This window comes from Vicugna pacos, chromosome 15 (assembly GCF_048564905.1).
Source record: "Vicugna pacos chromosome 15, VicPac4, whole genome shotgun sequence".
NCBI classification, from domain to species: Eukaryota; Metazoa; Chordata; class Mammalia; order Artiodactyla; family Camelidae; genus Vicugna; species Vicugna pacos.
Window position 1 is genome coordinate 26,138,397 of NC_133001.1, and position 19,425 is coordinate 26,157,821.

The following is a 19,425-nucleotide window of genomic DNA, read 5'->3' on the forward strand; positions in this document are numbered from 1 at the left end:
CAAGCAAAAGTCTGGAACCAGATGGCTTCACAGTTGAATTCTATCAAACACTTTAAGAGAAGTTAACATCTATCTTTATTAAACTACTCAAAAAAATTGCAGAGGAAGGAATGCTTCCAATGTTTCCAAACTCATCCTATGAGGTTAGCATCATCCTGATAGCAAAACCAGTCAAAAGTACCACACACACACGCAAAAGAAAAACCAAAAAAAAAAAAAACAAAAAAAAAACAAGAAAAAGAAAGAAAATTATCGGCCAACACAAGGACATATATTCAAAATCCTTGACAAAGTATTAGCAAACCAAATTCAACAGTACATTAAAAGGATCCTACACCATGATTAAGTGGGATTTATCCTAGGAATGAAAGGATGGTTCAATGTCTGCAAGTCAATCAATGTGATACACCACATTAACAAATGAAAGAATAAAAGCTATTCATCTCAACAGATGCAGAATAAAACTTTTGGTAAAATTTGACATCCTTTTTTGATAAAAACTCTCAACAGTGTGGGTATAGAGGGAACATACCTGAACATAAGTCATATATAAAAAACCTACAGCCAACATTTATACTTAACAGTGAAAAACTGACAGACACCATTTCTTCTAAGATCAGAAACAGGAATGCCCACTCTCACTACTTTTATTCAATGTATTATTGGAAGTCCTAACCAAAGTAATCTGACAAGAAAAGGAAACAAAAGAAATCCAAATTGGAGAAGTAAAACTGTCACTATTTGAAGATGACATGATACTACATATAGAAAATCCTAAAAGTGCCACTGAAAAATTATTAGAATAAATGAATTCAATAAAGTTACAGGATACAAAATTAATATACATACATCTGTTGCATTTCCATACACTAACAACAAACTATCAGAATAGTACAGACTTTAGTTGTAAAATAAGTCACAGGTATGTAATATAAAGCATAGGGAAAATATAGTCAATAATATTGTAATAACTTTGTACAGCGACAGATGGTAACTAGGCTTATTGTGATCACTCTGTAATGTATACAAATATCAAACCACCATGTCATACACTTGAAACTAATGTAATATTTTAAGTCAACTAAACTCTAAAATAATTTGTTCATCTAAGTTGTTGAATTTATTGGCATAAAGGTCTTTTATATATTTTTTCATTAAGGTATAAAGGTCTTAATAGTATTCTTTATTACCCTTTTAATATCTGTAGAATATGTCCTTATGTCTCATTTCATTTCTGACTTTGCTGATGTGTCTTTTTTCCCCATTAGTTAATCTGGCTAGAGTTATCACTCTTAATGTTCTTGTCAAAAATGTTTCATATATTTTGTCCAGTTCCCTGGCTGCAGTCTATTTCAAATCCTCAGCCAGTGGACAGCAATTTTGCTTCAGGTTCTTGAATCTCCACTGTTAGTATTTTCTACAATCTCTCTTTTCTGTCCAACTCCTAGTTTCCTCTTTTATCAAATTTTCCCAACAAGATGGATTTATAAGTATTTACTTGAACCAAAACCTCAAGGTAAAGAAAAATGTATAATGGAAATCAATCCACTTAAAACTTTTGTATAAGAATCACTTTCAGTTAAAGAGGGATTATTGTTTATTCACTACATTATGAGCTAAATAACTTGCTTTGAAGTTCACTGAAAAATGTTTCTAGTTTTCCAACAATCTTTTGGAACACAAACTATCTTTAAATATAAGTTGTATTTTCTATGTAGCACATAGTTATTTTAATTTAGAAGTTAGTAGCTTCTAAACATACCTCTGTTTAAAATTTCATGGAGCTATAACATAAACAAGGACTTACTTGTATAGTGCAGGGAACTGCATTTAGCATCTTGGAAAAGAATCTGAAAAAATAGATATATATATAACTGAATTACTTTGCTGTACACTTGAAACATTTTACATCAACTATGTTTCAATAAAAGTAAAAATTTAAAAATTCATGGGGCATATTAATAGTTATTGTTAATATTTTCATTCCTAAAGATTTTCAGCACTTTTATATCTAGGTTTTTGAACTTCTGCTAGCTTTATTTCCAATTAAAAAAAATGAAAAATTCATGTCCTGAAATTCTTGAGGAAAAGACAATGTGTTTTTACTTATATTTTAATCTTTTTCTAAAAATGATATATAAAAATCATACTAGTTCAGAACTAGTATGAGCTAGCAAATAGTGAATCCAATAGTGAGAATGAAATTCTCTCTGTAAAGGAACAAATACATGAATCTCAAATGGCTATCTTTTAAATGAATCTGCATTTCAAAGGGATGCCTTGGAAGGATCCAGGCTTAGAGAGGGTGGTAGGAGTACAGAATCAATATGGCTGTCTCACTGACTCATTTTGAATAAACAACTCTAAGTAAGACAATACCATTTAAAGGACCAGCACAGAATTTCAAAGGGGAAGTAATTCCCCTGGGGGAATTAAAATCAAGATATTGGTTGTAGATTATCCCATTTTCCAATGGATGCCCTAAGTTTTAAAAGGTGGTATTGCTGGTACTTTTGAAGTAAAACTACTGTACAGTTGACCCTTGAGCAACGTGGGTTTGAACTCCAAGGGTCTACTCATATTTGGGGATTTTTCAACAGTAAGGACTATCGTACTACAGTCCGTGGTTTAATCTGCCTTTGTGGAGGAATGGGAGATACAGAGGGCTGTCTATAAGTTATATGTGAATAAACCCCCACATTGTTCAAGGGCCAACTGTATTTAGAAATAGTCTTAATAATTTCATATTCTACTCAATTTTAAATCATATTTCAAAATATCTCATATATATGAATAGGAACAGAATTTAAACTTTAGGAAGAGAATAATGTAATGAACACTGTTATAGCTTTCAACAACTAAGGTGACATAAAAACCAGGAAAAACAATACTTTTAAAAAATAGTCTTAAAAAAATTCTGAAATTAAAACTTTATTCTTGTATGACTCCAATTCTGCAACACTGAAATGGAAAGTGTGTGTGTGTGTGTGTAGGGAGTATGAACCACCTACATCTACACTACCAACCACCAAAGGACAGAGAAAGCACCGCAAAAATGTTACAAAACAAGGTTTATTCTGTAATACTTCATCATAATGAATTGCATCTCTTTGGTAAAAATAAACTTTATAAACATTTTAATAATCAGAGATTAGATACAAAAACTAAACATTTGTTAAGTTGTTTTTAATATGAGCAAAGACTGGCAACTGAGAAGTGGTTCACTTGGACGGGTCACCTACTGGCAGTTATAACTCAAACTCAGGGTAATTTTTATGCTACATTAGAAAAGAGGATAAGGACACAGTTTAATAACTCAAATTTCTTGAATCAGAAAGCATCCTTATACTTTCAAATAAATAATAGTTACAATGAATTGGCAATTATACATTTTTATACACTATATAATGGCAACATAATACTTTAAAATTAAGCACTTTGTTTAATAAGAAATGTACAACAATTTTAAAAACAACTTTTGACAATGGCACTGGCAGTTAGATGCAAAAAATGTGCTTCAAGAAAAAATGGCAGGTACAACATTAAAATACTCTACTTTGTCTTTCAATAAATATTTGACTAACATCATTAACATACTGAAGCAAACTTTATTTAAATCAAAGCCTACACATTTCAAACTAATAAAAAACTATAAAATATATGTAAACCAGAAAGCCTCAAAGGTTCTTAATCGAATGCTATGGTCTTCACAAAAAGTTGTTAAGTTACTGTAGTATTTAGGACAATAGTCCTTACAGCCTTGTGAAATAGCCACTTGTGTTGCTTAAATTGCTGGGAAAGGCCTCCTGGTCTACCAAGACACACACATTCCCCCCCTAAAAATTTCTCTAGTTTTAAATTCGTGCTAATGTATATTTAATTGACCATCTAGTATGAACCCTTTACATAATACCTCAGAAAGGAGCAAAAGAAAAAAATACATATATTCTAAACTTTACTATATACAAAGGAATCTAAAGAGAAGTCATGCTGGCTATTATGGACAGGAAAGGCTTATTAAAGGTGGAAAAAGGTGGTGATCCACCAATAATTCGCTTTTCCATGAATACAAGTATTTTTTCTCTGAATTTGAAAAGTAAAATAAAACATGAACTAATTTAGTAATATATTGCACAAATAAATTTCAAAAATATATATTCCAGAAACACTGATTCTGTTTAGGATATGAAAGATGATTAGTTGTGTTGAGTTACAACTTTTACTAGGGATCTATTATAAAATGGAATCAGCTGTAACAATGTACACTGATGCAAAGCAAATTATATGTTAGCTTAAATCACAGTTTAAAAATATGTTGGAATATATATAACCTCTCCAAGATTGCCAAGTTGTTTCTATTACAGGAAAATATTTAATAAAATAGTCTTGGAAATACCATTTCCAGCCGACAGGACTTGGAATGACTTTCCTTAACTGGATGATTATTAGCCATGTTTTTATCTCAACATCCCTGAGGAATGGGATCATGTCTATCGAACTAATAATGGGGGACCATAATTAAAAAGTTTCTTCCCCTTAAAAATAACTGCCTTGGTAAATCAGCACATGGAAAGTGATACACTGAATTCTGTGCAAGAATTCAAAATAAGGTATCATGTAACTCCTTCCTGTTAGTTTTTAGTGTGAAAGTGTTTACTGACTTTGCTAGTGATGAATATAACTTTCAGCTTTCAAATTTGTGGAAAGAGTACATAAAGAGGGAGAGAAAAATCAAGTTTAAAGAGTTATTGTTATTTATATTAAGAAAAGCATTTTGAAGATCCCTATTAAAACTGGGAATGACTTTCCCCCTCCTTATTTTAGATAATTTTCCTTTACTTATACAGAGTAATTATCTAATGGACAGGAACAAAAGAGAACATTTGTGGTAAAGAATTTCAGCTAAACAAAACAAATTGGAACCAGATCATTGAAACACTGTTACTAAGGTCTATCCAGAGGACCACAGTAAATAGCTTAAAAATTTTGTTACTAAAGTGATTTTTATAATTTGTGTACTATTTATACTGTGGTATAAAGGCAATTTTTGGTGTTATATTCATTGTCTACAGTAAAAGGTGTTAACTTGGGCTAGCCATTTTCTATAGAAGATGTGACATATATGAAGGAAAAAAAACCCCAATACCTCATGTTGCATACGTAAGGACTATTTTTCAGTATCAACAAGTTGAAAAAAATTACTATTTTTGAACAGCACCAATTCTATTAATGTGGCTATCCAGGTTCAATTACAACTAACATGGAAACAGGACAGATCATATTAATGTTGTTATCCATGGCTTAAAGACTTGCCAATTGAAAAAGATTTTTTCATTATGCTTCTCATTTGACAGTTTTGCCCAAATAAACTCTTAAAATAGAAATATTTGTCTCTTAAAAAAATTAAGAAAATGATTTATTGTCATAGAAATAGTGAAAGTAACAAACCAAAATCAAGAGCCTGTGTGTATACGTATGTATATACATGAGCTATCAGAAAATGAAAACAAGGTCACTGTCAATGAAACATGATGTAGTATAAGACTGAACTTTTAAAAGGTTGCTTTCACTGTTATAAAACAATATATAGTGAATAAGTTTAGTTTTAACAGCATCCCTTGTTCTTTTTGAATGATATAGTCGAACTATAGAAATGATATGAAAAATGTATCATACAAGCAGATTTGTTCAAATATTTAAGAAGGCCTTAGTCAATACATGTTTGGAAGGTAACAAAGTCTTTTAGCGTGGATTTCATGGCACATAATAGGTATTATACTGCCTCCTCAAAAGAACTTATTAAATAAGATCTAATTTTATATGAATTTTGAAATCCATGACGGCATTTTTCTCTCTAGTTCTGTTAAATCCTTTAACTTAATTGGGTACACATACAAATTTAAATTCATACAAAGCTTGGACAGAAGGTTTTTCCTAAATGATCTACCTTTATTTCTGATGACACAAGTAATAGTATTCAAAATGTTTATGTTAGATTATGCTCCTTTTGTATTACAAGATTCTCAGAATACAGTACACTTAGCAACAAATGAAAGATCCTCTTAATGCAAAAGTGTGTCAAAATGGGTGTGTTAACCCCTAACACACTGTATGGCTATATCCTCTCATTGGATAGTTTCTCCTCAACAAAGATAGCTAGTGGCTAACATTTAAACAATGGCTGCAAAGCACTTTGGGAAAGAACAAACGGCTCCAATAAATGCTATGCAATATCTGGAAAGTTAAAAATTTTCAAAGATAAGATTGTAATAGGAATTGGAGTGTTCTTAGATGAAATTACATTACAAAATTGCCTTTTCTGAATCTTAGAACTTTTTCTATACTCTCTGCCTATGTATCCAAAAGGAACTTTCTAGAAATCTAGGATCTTTTCTAGTTCAATTTTGTTTATACCTCAACAAAACAAATTTAAAACAAAAATTAAGATAAAATTAAAAATTTGAATCTCATCTTACTGGATTGTATGTGTCAAGAGAGGAGTACGTGATAAAGACAGCAGCAGAACTTTTAGCTGGATCAGCAACTATAGGTAACTACAGATTGGAAAAGAAAATGAAAAAATATGTTACAGAACCACCAATTCTTACATTCTGACATATTAACAGAATAACAGATTTCCCCTACAAGTTTAAGACAGAGGCTGGGGATTCTCTTACATGAAAATTTCCAAATTTTGGAGACACTAATTGCAAAAATTATGCTTCTAGGACTTCACATCATATGGCTGGGCATGATCCTTAACAGCAGTCATTTAACAAAAATTTAAAAAACAAGCAAACAAAAAATGTTTTGAAACAAGTAATTAGCACCCCTCCCCCACCCTAAAACAAAAGAAGTCCATTATGGCTTTGATATCCCTTGTAAAGAATTAAGTAGAAGAGTATTGCCACACTTCAAAATAATTTCACACTAATAAGTATTTCTATTTTTTCCTCTGCTTTTGATTTTGTATCTTTGCAGTACTTATTAGGGAACCTAGACATGTACGAATTCCAGCAAGGTGGAGCAGAGATCCAGCTGCCTCCTTGAGCTCCTCATCAATTTCTTGACATGACTGTTTTTGTCTCTTTTTGCCTGGTTGCCCTTGTTCAGAGGTATCTGTACAAGCCTGGGATGCATAGCCACTGTCTCCAAGAGGGTCATCTTCATAATCAACGTCTGTATCTTCTTCACTGTGAAATCCTTCACTGCCGTCACTTCCTACATGGCTACTCTTTGGGATAAATTCATATACCTCATCCACAGAAGACAGGGAAGACACACTAGACCTGGATGCACAACGCTGTGCTGCCATGCTACTTGCACTGTAATTGTGGTCTTCTTTTGGATCGATGCTGGTGGCTAAAGAATCACTCTCATGTAATCGCACTGCACTGGAATGATTAAATGCATTGCCATAACTCCTCTTTTTTTGCACTGCTGTTTTAAGAGGAATGGGCTTCTCACCTGTGGAAAATAAAGCTTCGATCAATAAATCAAATGCATTTGATCACAAAAACAGGCCATTTAAAACTACTATATCATTCCTGAATAGGCCAATTTAGATTGGCAATGTTTTGTAGGTGGTTTTATTTTACACAGACCATATCATCCTATAGGTATTAATCTGAAACATTTTAAACCACTTAATGGTATGTCTCGATCTTTGCCTGGAAAATATAATTATTTTGAGCTGCCTGCACAGAATGCCTCAATATCAACGTGCCACTGTCTAGCTAACCATTTCCTTGTTGATATTTAGGTTGTTGCCAATTTTTCATTATTACAAATAAACCACAATGAAAACCCTTCTGGATGCCTGTTCTCACACATATGCAAGAGATAACAAGAAACAGAATTACTAAGTAAAAGAATAAACACATTTTAAATTATAATTGGTGTTTCCAAATTGCCCTCCAAAACGGTTGCACCAATTTATATCCTACAGTGTATGATAATATCCAATTCTATACTTAACCTCTAATGTCATTTTAATTTTTCATAATCTCATGGACAAAAATATAGTATCTCAATATTGTTTCATTTTGCATCTCCCTGATTTCTAAAGGCATCTTTTCAAATGTGTGCTGTCCATCTATATATTTCCTCCTCTGAGACCTACCTATTCATATATTTTGCTGGCTCTTCTGTTGAACTGTTTTCTTATTTCTTACTTATAGGATCATTTTATATTAATGTGTATATTCGATATTAATCCTTTGTTACATACAGTAAGGAAATGTTCTCCCAGTGGTGTGTTTATTACTTTTCTTAAAGATATCTTCTGTTCTCAGAACTCTAAAAATTTGATGTTTAATTAAATTTACTCATCTTTTACGAATATTGCACTTTGTATCTCAAAGGTGTCTTTTGCCATTTCAAGATTATAAACATACTTTTGAATGTTTTCTTATTTATAGCTTTCATTTTTACTTAAATTTTTAAGATTAATTTCTAAAAATGCTACTTATTTCTTTATTTCTTGGTCAATGTAACAAGATCTATCACATCATTAACCTCAATCTCTCAACTGTTCACATAAATGAACAGAAATACAATAAAATGGAAACTGAATTATTCAGATGAAAACACGATTTAGTTGGAAAGAAGAAATTCTGTCTGTAACACTGAAATATTTTGCATGCTAAATGACATTTGAAAGGAACTCACAAAAATGTATTTTAAAAAGAAAAGCATGATTGCTTACATTCTAAAATTCCTTGTTCTATAGAAGTATTTAAAAGCATCATTGCAGTGGCAGCATCAATATCAGATTCTGAAAAAGAATGGTAATATTAATATTCTTTATAAAAGAGAGGCTGTTATAAGTATTTGTGTGTACCCAAAGTTAACCAACTTATCAAGGTTTTGGTGTATTTTCTACTTAAAAATATACATATATGTACATACACACGCATGTGCATACACACAAATACACTTTAAACAAAATGAGGTACATATTATTTTGCAATCGCTTTTGTTCACTTAAAATTATGAACAGTATTGTATAATGAATTGCGAGGTACTAGAGTTCATGAAAGTTCTCTTTTTCACAATGAAAATAAGAAACTGACCTACATTTCAGTAAGGATTGCCCTTAAACAGATTAAATTAACTAAAAATGCACAAAATATTAGTACTGACTTCAGTTATAACTATATACAAGCCTTAAGTACTACAGGTTTATATAATACTCAGGAGCTCAAACACAATTATGGATATCCCATAGAAAAACAGGCTTTTAAAAGGTTGGTAAAATCAGCAGGTTCTATTCTAGGTAAGGTCTTTATGGTCTCATATCTACTTTTAAACTGAAAGTTCCTCTCCATCTTGGTGATCTGTTAGTCTGAATAATTGCAATCAAATAAAAGTGAAATGGTATAATCTAAAATGTAAAAAGAAAGTTAGAAAATGTTTGTAAATTTTAGATTACAAAGAGTAAGTTTAAAATAAGACTCAGATATGAAAGCTCCCATTTCTCTCTCAAAGATGGAAAATTTTTATTACTACAAAGCTTTCCATTTTACTTGTAATATCTGATTATAAAGTTACTTTAGATAATAAAGCCATGAGGATATTGACTTGCTTTCTCCTCATCTTGACCACAAACTCTGTGAAGGCAGGAATGTTATTATTATTGACCTTAATAAACAGGCCTAAGTAAATCAGAAAGACTGTTCTATGAGGGGGCACATAATATTGCACTCTTTTCCCTTGATACTGAATGTCTTCCTGGTTAGTCTGTCAGCTTCTTTAAGGTAAGAATCATGTCTTATCCTCTATGTTCCATAATGCCTGGAACAAACAGTAGTTCCTTGATAAATGTGTGAAGAATATATTACATCTTTCCCCTCCTTTCCTTAGATTAAGCTAATTATCACCAAATTACTAACACTGAGTAGTTTCAACAGGCTTGGTATGTTCTAAATATTATTACTCACCTAATCCTCACAAGCTTGTGGTGGGTACTGTTAGTATTTCCATCTTAAAGATGAGAAAATAGACAAACAGGGGTCTCTAGGAATGACAGAAGTGGGATTTAAACCTGAGTAGTCCACCTCCAGAACCCAGGCCTTCAATCTGTACTCTATCATCACCCCTTAATACTTCCTAGGCATCATAATTAGAGAAGGAAGTTTTGTAGAAAATTACAGAATATCCTGGAAATTAAATTCTCTATTCTGTTATTCACTCAATAAGCTGAGTGTCCTGTTAGGAGGCTGACACCATTCCAGGCTGCGGGAATATAGCAGAAAGCAAAACAGGAAAATCCCTAACCTCTCAGAACACAAAGAAATACAGCATATCAGAGAGTAATAAATACTAGGGAGAAGAATTAAGAGGGAAGGGAGATAGAGAATGTGGGGAAAGGTGGTTGCAATTTTAAATACAGAGGTTAGGGAAGGCCTCAAGGAGAGGTAAGGTTGAGCAAAAACCTCAGGGAGGTAAGAGAATGAAAGCATGCAGATATCCAAAGGAAGAGCATTTCAGACAAAAAGAACAGCAAGCAAAAAGAATTTCAATCAATGATTCCCATACGCCACAGCCATAAGGCTAGCAAAAGAAAGATCTCTCTAATTCCTGTCTTTTAGAATGAGACCTGACTAAAATATGACAGAGTTCTGTATTCTAACATGTCTTTAAAGAAAAAAAGGTGCAGCTCTAGCCCATATTGTGTCTCTGTGTGAACTGGAAAAAAAAAAGCAACTTGCCTCCAGGTGAAAGCTTCCCTGTACCAAAGCACACAGCTTGAGGACTAGAGTGTAGGATGATTTCAGAGCCTCTCATTGCCTCAGCCAGGTGTCCTTGTGCAGGGCGTGACTTGCATGGCATTATGCAAAATCCCTAACAGAGATTCCTGCTCAATGAAATAATTTTTCATTTAATTAAAAAAAATCTACCTTGTTTCCAATTTTATTTAAGAAAAAGGGAAGTGATGGTGAGAATCTAACACTGAAATGCATTATACTGAGGAAACAATTTCAGGAAATTTATAATCTTATAAAGGAAGCACCTATAAAACATTCTTAGTAAAAAAAATTAGTATAAAAAGTATATCTCTAACTTATAGTAACTTAGCAATTAGTAATAACTTGGTAAAAAAAAAAGCATATCTCTAACTTGACCTCTTATAGTAAACTTCTATTACAATTCAAGGAGTCATATTTCTGAAACACAATACCTAAAACTAGAGAAAATTGATCAAGAGATTTACTGTGACAAAATAAAAAAGCTGCACGAACATCATTTCTTAAAATAATAACAAAATTAGGTACTGCTTCTATAATGCTAGAATGATAGGAAAAGTGTGCCTTAAATACAGTTAATTCTTACAGGAATTTGTTTTAGCCAAGTTAATTTGAATTCTCCCACATGAAGTTAACTTCATGAAACCAAAAACTTCTTTGCAAAAGGATTTTAGGTACATCTGATTTGTTTGGCTAAGTATGCTTCCCACAATGTCCTGCCAATTAACTGAAAAAAAGGTTTAAACTTCAATGTTAAAATATGAACTAGAGAAATGACCCAAAACACTTCGCAATCAAGAACACCTGATTATCCATGATTTGTTCAAAGTACTATCTTGAACTTCTTGGAACAAAAACTGTCTGTGTACACTTTACAATTTTTACTTATAATATTAAAATTAAACTGAGGACTTAGTTGTTTATTGACACATCTGAAAACATTTCATAGTATTACTTTTTCATTAATAAGTACTTTATGCTATTTTAAAGACTGCTCTGTTTTTTTAATAAACATACTATCAGCTCTATTATCTAATATTTTCTGTTCATAAAGCATGAAATTTGGCTCTTTTATAAAGTCTCTTGTATATATTTTCTCTGACACTATTTAGGTGAATCATATAATTCACTTTCAGCTGAAAATCATTTGTCATCAGAGTCATCAAAACAGTGAGTTGAACAACAACAACAACAACAACTTAGTTAAAAGTCATTATTATTTCCTTTTTTATCCTTCATAGTCCTGGCTGGAGTTCAAAACATGCTACTGATTTAATAACTGGTTCAAATAAATCTCTGTCAAAAGTGTTAATTTATACCTCCTGGTTTATATTTTCTTAGCCTTGATGCTAAGAAATTATTAAAAATAATTGAGAAGAAATTAAAAAGACGTCAGTTTTAGCTATGTGAAAGTGAGAGTTACAAGACAAACAAGTTTCTGTTATCTGATTCTCAGTCCATTTGCTTAAGGAATGATATGAGAATCACAGAGGCAGAATTTAAATGGTTATAGGCTATGTAATGACTACAATAGGGTTTACTGCCTCTATCAAAACCAACATACACATTTATAGGGCATCTAAACAGAGAAACTGTCTGGTGATTATTCAAAGAAGTAGGAGAGTGGTTTCAATAAATTACCAACACTTTAAGCTGCTTGGACAACCTGTTTACTTTCACTTCAATTAAGACACAAATTATGCCGATTATGAACTTATTTTATACATAGTAGTTAGCACCTCTTAATCCTCTACTATATATCCTCTAATAATATTATCTTGCCCCTCTGCTGCTATCATTTGATATAATTGCTTTGGTCCTTTTTATGTCTTGGAAGAAAGTTACTTAATTTCTCCAAAGTCCAGTTTTCTCTTTTTATAAGAGAGGGTCACAACATCTCAAAGAGCTGTTGTAAGGATTAAGAAAGATAATGCATGCAAAATACCATAGGCAGGAACTCAATGCTAATTAATGTTATAATTTAGGAAGATGTTCAAACTCATTATGCTAAATAAGTTCTCTTTGATTTGGCTAACACTTGCTTAAACTTCTTCATTTGCCTTGCTCATGCTAAATGATCACATCTACAGTTACTGGACGGAGGCTACCCAGTCCTCTCTACGCTCTTAGGTTTCAGTCATACTTACCAACCTGCCGTTCCCAGCAACTGTTCTCCATCAAACCTCTATCCAAGGTTAAGTATCCTCCCAACTCCAGCTCAAGCACCACACTTTCTTCTCTAAGAGGCCTTTCCTGATCTACCTTTTAGTTTGCCACCCACTTCCTTTTTTCACAGTATACTCTGCATAATTCCAGTTGATCTTCTTCAATTAAACTATATGTTTTCTGAGAGCAGAGCCTGGATCTCTTTCATTTCTGCATATCTCAAAGCACCCAGGTCAGTGTTTGGCACTGAGGAGGAATTCAGCAATTACTTGGGAGAATAAACTGTTGAATGTTTAATAGATTTATTGCTGTATTTTTCAAACTTTTCCCTAGAAATAATATCAAGAATTAAGAAAAAGCAAATTTCCTCAAAAGTCTATGAATATGTGCTAGAGCAACCTGATTTAAACACAAAATTTTTTACAGTTTTTGTGTGGTATTATGTTTTTCTCTTAAAACTCATGAAAACTTTGTATTCTATTCCAGGACAGGCCTGCATTTGTTTTAACCTAGAATACCAACCACCCTTCCCACCAAGTTAATTATTACTAGGGGATAGGTCTAAGACTCAGAATTACAGAGACGGAGGAAAGTAAGGTGTTAGCAGCAATGGAGAGATGACGGATCATATGTATAACTCATTAGATGAAGGAGAAGTACCTAGGCTCTAGTTGTGGAAGCTGCTCCCCAAAGGAAGAAGCAGAATTTGGATGGAATAGAACAAGAGCAAGAGATTCTAAATAAACCCCAGAATTTAAAAGAGAAAATGTTCTCCAAATGTGTATATGAACTAAGCTTAAAAGACTAGGAATCAGAACCTACTGAGGTAATGCAAAGATAAAGGAAGTTTTGGCAATATCTGTAACAGAGAAATAATATTTTCCCACACAGGCAACAGGAAAATGGATACTTACGTTACATTAAGTCAGAATATTATCTAAAGCAGACTCTCAACTCTTCCTTATTTTTACAGAACATCATTATATTGCTTCCTAGGTTCAGCTTAGTGTAGTTTCAAAGAATCAAAATGTCTCTGATACGTAGAAAGGCTTTTAGTCTGAGAATATCATTTTTAATGGTCATAGAAATACCTGAAGGCTCTAAAGCAATAATGCTAGGAAAACTTATGTTAATATATTACTAATCTATAACATTAACTATGAGTAGGGGAAAAAAACACTAATTCAGAATTTTGATCTACTTAAAGGCTACAAAATCTAAAAGTTAACTTATTGCTTTTTTCGTAAATTATACTTCTTTACACTTATTAACCTATAAAAGAAATATTCTGAATTATATTCTAATCCAGGGGTTGGCAAATTTCTTCAGTAAAGGGTGAGTAAGTAAATATTCTAGGCTTTGTAGGCCAAGAGGCAAAATTAAGGATACAATATAGAGGTCTCTGTTGCAACTACTTAACTGTCACTGAAGCCAGTTTTCACATGCCTCAAAATATTATATTGATTTTTTCAACCATTTACAAATGTAAAACTATCCCTAACTCACAAGTCACACAAAAACAGGCAGCAGGCCAGACATGGGCCACAGTTTATAACCTCTACTCTAGTTCAAGACAGACTTGAAAAGATAACTCTCCACTGATGGTATTGCTGAGAAATATATTCAAGGAAAAGTACACATAAAAGGAAATGAAAAAAGGGATGTAAAACAGTGTACACAGTACAAGCCCAGTATTTGGAGAAAAAGTGTGTGTGTTGTGGCGGGGTGTGGTGGGGCAGGGTGTATGTGCATGCATATGCATAAGGTATAAAAAAGGACCAAATCAATTATATCAAAATGGTAGCAGCAGAGGGATAAGAAAGATAGGGGAAGGAGATGAAGATGTACAGCTACTACGTATAAAAAAAATAAGCTACAAAAACATATTGTACGACACAGGGAATATAACCAGTATTTTATAGTAACTATAACCTTAAAAGAGTATAACCTTAAAAAATTGTGAACCAATATGTTGTACATCTGAAACTTTAATTTTTCAAATCCTCTACAAGGAACACATAATATTTTTACAATTAGAAAATAATTAAACAAAAACTCTGATTTTTGATCTGAGTTTTTATGACTTAAAATAATGATCTTTCACATACCTTTGAGAGTTCGCACCTGGTTCTGCTTGAGCACAGAGCTTAAGTAGTGAGGGGATAAAGAGCCACTGAAAAATGAGATAGTACAAATATAAAAATCTTTTCACATTTTACAGAACTTAGCCACAAATACAACTAATTTGTACAATAAAAAACACAAACTATTTTTACCTTATTTTCTTTGCTAAAACTATTCAGTTTAGGAAGAGTCTGCCAAAGCAGAAAGAGCATAAGATCCAAGATTAAATCACAACTATTTGGACGTTCACAACTATTTGGACGTTCTTAGGCAAAATAATTAATCTCTTAGTGTCTTCATCTGTAAAATAGGAATAATTAAACCTCCCACATAGGGTTGCTGTGATAATTAAATAAGAATAATGAATTTAAAATGCCTGGAACAAAAGACAATACATAATAGTTACTGTTCGATTTGAACTAGATGCTTAAATTTGATATATTACAGGTGTTACTATAGAAATCAAAGTGTTTATCAAAACAATGTTTAAGGAGGACTGTATAATAATGACTAAAAATAGGTAAGTTCCTGATTTAATTACTACATACCAATATCAAATTAAAATCTCTAAATTCATGAAAAGAGATCAGAGTTTTTTTTTTAATTCCAAAAATTGAAACATTTGGGGGACAAACTACTTCTCTTCTCTAGAATATGTGATAGTATCAAAAAAAAATCTGTTTTGCTAATTAAACTAAAAGTCTATTTCCTAGTCACAGTTTTATATTCACTATAGCTCCTTCTCTTCCTTAGACTTAACAATTATGACATGAAAGGGCTACACAAAGGCATGTCAGATGGAACTGCCATTTTGTCAAACAATGACAAAATGTTTCTGAAGATATTACAGTAATGTTTTAAAGTCAAAGATTATAACCATTATGCTGTTGTTCTATCCACCTATTTTTAAGCCACAAGATCATCTTAAACATACAAACATGGCAAAACTAAAAAATATAAATATGAAAATGCATCATATCAAAGGCACAGGAAAGTATATATTTCATGGTATACAAAAGAGCGCCAATTCTCCCATTTAATTTTTAATTAAAAAACATCATTAAATAAAATACAAAAGGACTACCAGTAGAACTTACCATTAATTTCTAAATTATTATTTTTTTTAACTAGGACATCTCATAAGCACCAACATTAACTAATAAGGTATCAATCAACTCCCAAACAATGAGAATATAAACTCTAAAAACATCTTTTCTAGGTTTCATTCCATAAGGATAAATCAGTTCTTCTTACAATGATCTTTCTAATCTCTTTCTCATCTACTAATATGGTAAATAAACTTAAAATCTTAGTGAGTATATATATATTATTCAACTTTAGTCTTAACTTTTTTTTTTACTGTATGTCAGCTACCAATCTTTTAAGAAATTAGACACTATATGAAATGTTGATAATTATTTCAACTGGGAGTTCACACTCTCCTACTTTTGTGTATGTTTCAAATTTTCCATTATTTTATTTAAAAGCTTTCAAAAATTGCTTTTTAGAAATTGCTTTTTAGGGTAGTCTACAATGGGTATTTTGATAAAATCTGTCATTTTCAATTCAAATGAGTATATGTAACAGAATTAAAAAAAAAAAGATTCTGAAGTCTTTGTTAGAAAAAGGGAACAATCAGATTTAAGGATGTTGTATCATTTTCAGATTTGATTTAAAATGGGAAAGCTGTAAGATCAATAAAAGTCACTGAGTTTGAAAACAAAAGCCAAGGAAAATCATAATTACATTTATCAGCAGAAACAAAATAAAAAACTCCAAAGCATTATTTTACTTGCCACCATTTTAAAATTTGAGATTTGAACCTAATTTTCAAATATTAAACATGCTGTGAGAGAAAAAAACTTAAAATAGACAAAGAAATATAAATACACATATAAAAATGTTGCAATGACAAACTTATCTTAAGCACCTTATTTAAAAAATTTTAGTATATTTTTACTTTGCCGAGTCTTTAGGTCAGCATTAGTACTGTAGACAATTAAAATGATTGAACCTTTACAAAAATATTTCAGGTTATACCTGAAACCATATTATAAACGTTTAGCTAGAATATATTCAGTATTGACAATATTTTTCAGAATTCATGTTCTCACCTATCCAATATCCTATTTCTTAATTATGTAAGTTGGATCATAAGTAAAAATGTCTTAGGCTAACATCTTATCGATGTAAAAATAATTCTCCATATAATTAAAAACCTTCAAAACCTTAGAAGTTTGTTAATTTTCTCCATCTTATACAATGAAATCTTATATATCCATCACCGACATTAATAGGAAAGATCCTGTACCTCTGGGGTGATGCAGGAGGGGTGTAAAAAGTTGATTTAGAGGGAAAAGGTTGCTTCTTCAGTGCCTGCACAAGGTTGGGTTTATATTCTGGATCAACACACCATAAGGAGCCTTTCCCATTAACCTAGAATAAAATACACAAGAATTAATAACCTGAACTTTAAGACATACACAATCAGTGTCTGAATGTTTTTAGTATCTCTGGGACAATAGTCCCTCATTTGTAACAAAGGGATAATAACAGTATCTACCTCATAGGGTTGTTCTGTGGATTAAATTATACATAAAATGTTCTGCACAGTGCCTGGCACACAGGGCCACAGGACCACACAACTCTAGGACATGTCATTCACATCACAGTTTGTGAGAATGACACAACCCCAAGTTGTGTGGAGAAGAGCATGAAGGGCTATACAAGGCGACCCTCCACGTGCTAAGATGTCAACAAATGTTAGCCATTATTATTGCATTATTATTGTTAGAAACAAGAAAAAAAGTAAAAAGTAGGTAGTGTCATTTCCCCAAACATAACAAGCAATAAGATATTAGGTGATGCATCAAAAAATAATTTTATTTTTTAACAGCATTAACACTAGTGTTTAAGTTCCCATTTAAACTGTTTAAATTCAAAGCGAACAATTTAATGAAAAGCATGTTGAAAGTTTCAAAGAGTAGCAAGCCAAAAACTGAGGCATGGAAAAGATCCCTGTAAAAGATAAAACTGAGGAAGAAACACAATCCGTTCCCCCTTCCCTCAAGATGGTTAAGTTACAGCATTTGAGGGACTTCTGGATGATATGGTAATGAGCACACAAGCCGAGATCTCACAGAAATAATCAATAGAATCTAAAAACAATAGAATTTGTAAGATTACTGAAAACTAGAGAAAACATAAATAAAAGTGCCTCCTAAACTGAAAATTAGAAGTGCCTGAAAGAACAGACTGCCTACTCCACAATACCTAGTAAGAAGGAAGAGCTTACCAGGAGGATAAGTGGACAAGATAACTGAAGAATCTCGCTAAAATCATCTAACATGCAGTGGAAAGGCCAGGCTATAATTCCTTCAAACAGATTTGAAAAATGCTGCATATTTTACCTCTTTCCTTCTTAGAAGTTCACATTACATATTAGCAGATTAAAGAGTCCTAAATTAGTCCTGCTTTAATTAAACCTGTTTCATGTAGTCTCCCAAAAGTTGTTTGACATAGAATTTCTTTCTCCCAGGAAATATCTGAGGAAACTAGTGCTCTGTGGAATACCTATGAGAAAAACTGATATAATTAATGAATTCTTATAGAATATATTTTCCAATTAATGGAAAAAACTATACACATTAATTAGACCATGAAGAAAAATAAATTCTCCTTTGAAGGTTACTCTAGCGCAGAAAGAACAACAACAACAACAAAAAAATGATCCCAACAAGAAAATTCACTGACCACTTGGATATTTATAAATACCTGAATTAAAAACATATCCGAACTACAGTTACAGATTATTGAGTAAATAAAGGGTATAAGAAACACAGTTACATCAAAAAAAAGTGGATGTGGTCACAGTTTTACTTAAAGGCAAATTTAAACAAAAATTGAAATGTATGAAATAAGTTTTTATCACATCTGGGAAGAAAAACAGAAAAAAATTATATAATGTAGATATATAGAAATAAAATTGATAAACTGAAAAACTAGATATTAGGAACAGAATAAAACTGATAAATAAATTCAATAGAGTACTCTAAAAAAACCATCAGTATGCTACACACACTAGTTGAGCTAGTCAAATGAAATAACTGAAGGGCTTCAGGAGCTGTGATGTCATCTGCTAATTCTTCTCTCAGGATAAATCTTTCCTACTTCCTTAGTTGAACATCCATCCCCACCTACACATCCTGAACAGAAGCCTAACTAGAAGCATACCTCTACAAATGTACCACACCTGCCCACAGCCTACACAAAGAACTCCACAGCCATACAAGGAGGAAGTCCAACTGTAAACCCATTCCACTTCCCCAGAGCTAAACACTAACTTGTAGTTAATAGTGTAAACTTGGGGTTAGAATGTCTACTTTGG

General features: G+C 32.1%; 1 protein-coding gene across 1 annotated transcript in view; it reads right to left on the bottom strand.

Moving 5' to 3' along the window:
- Positions 1–3,054: 3,054 nt before the first annotated feature.
- Positions 3,055–19,425, bottom strand: part of FOXN2 (forkhead box N2) — a 52,724-nt gene continuing 36,353 nt past the window's right edge. Inside the window, exons 3-6 of the mRNA XM_006211253.4 lie at positions 17,350–17,474; positions 15,023–15,087; positions 8,708–8,776; positions 3,055–7,467 (exon numbers count right to left, since the gene is read on the bottom strand). Coding sequence (XP_006211315.1) covers positions 6,944–7,467; positions 8,708–8,776; positions 15,023–15,087; positions 17,350–17,474 — 783 coding nt within the window. The 3' untranslated portion in view covers positions 3,055–6,943. The remainder of the gene's footprint in view (positions 7,468–8,707; positions 8,777–15,022; positions 15,088–17,349; positions 17,475–19,425) is intronic.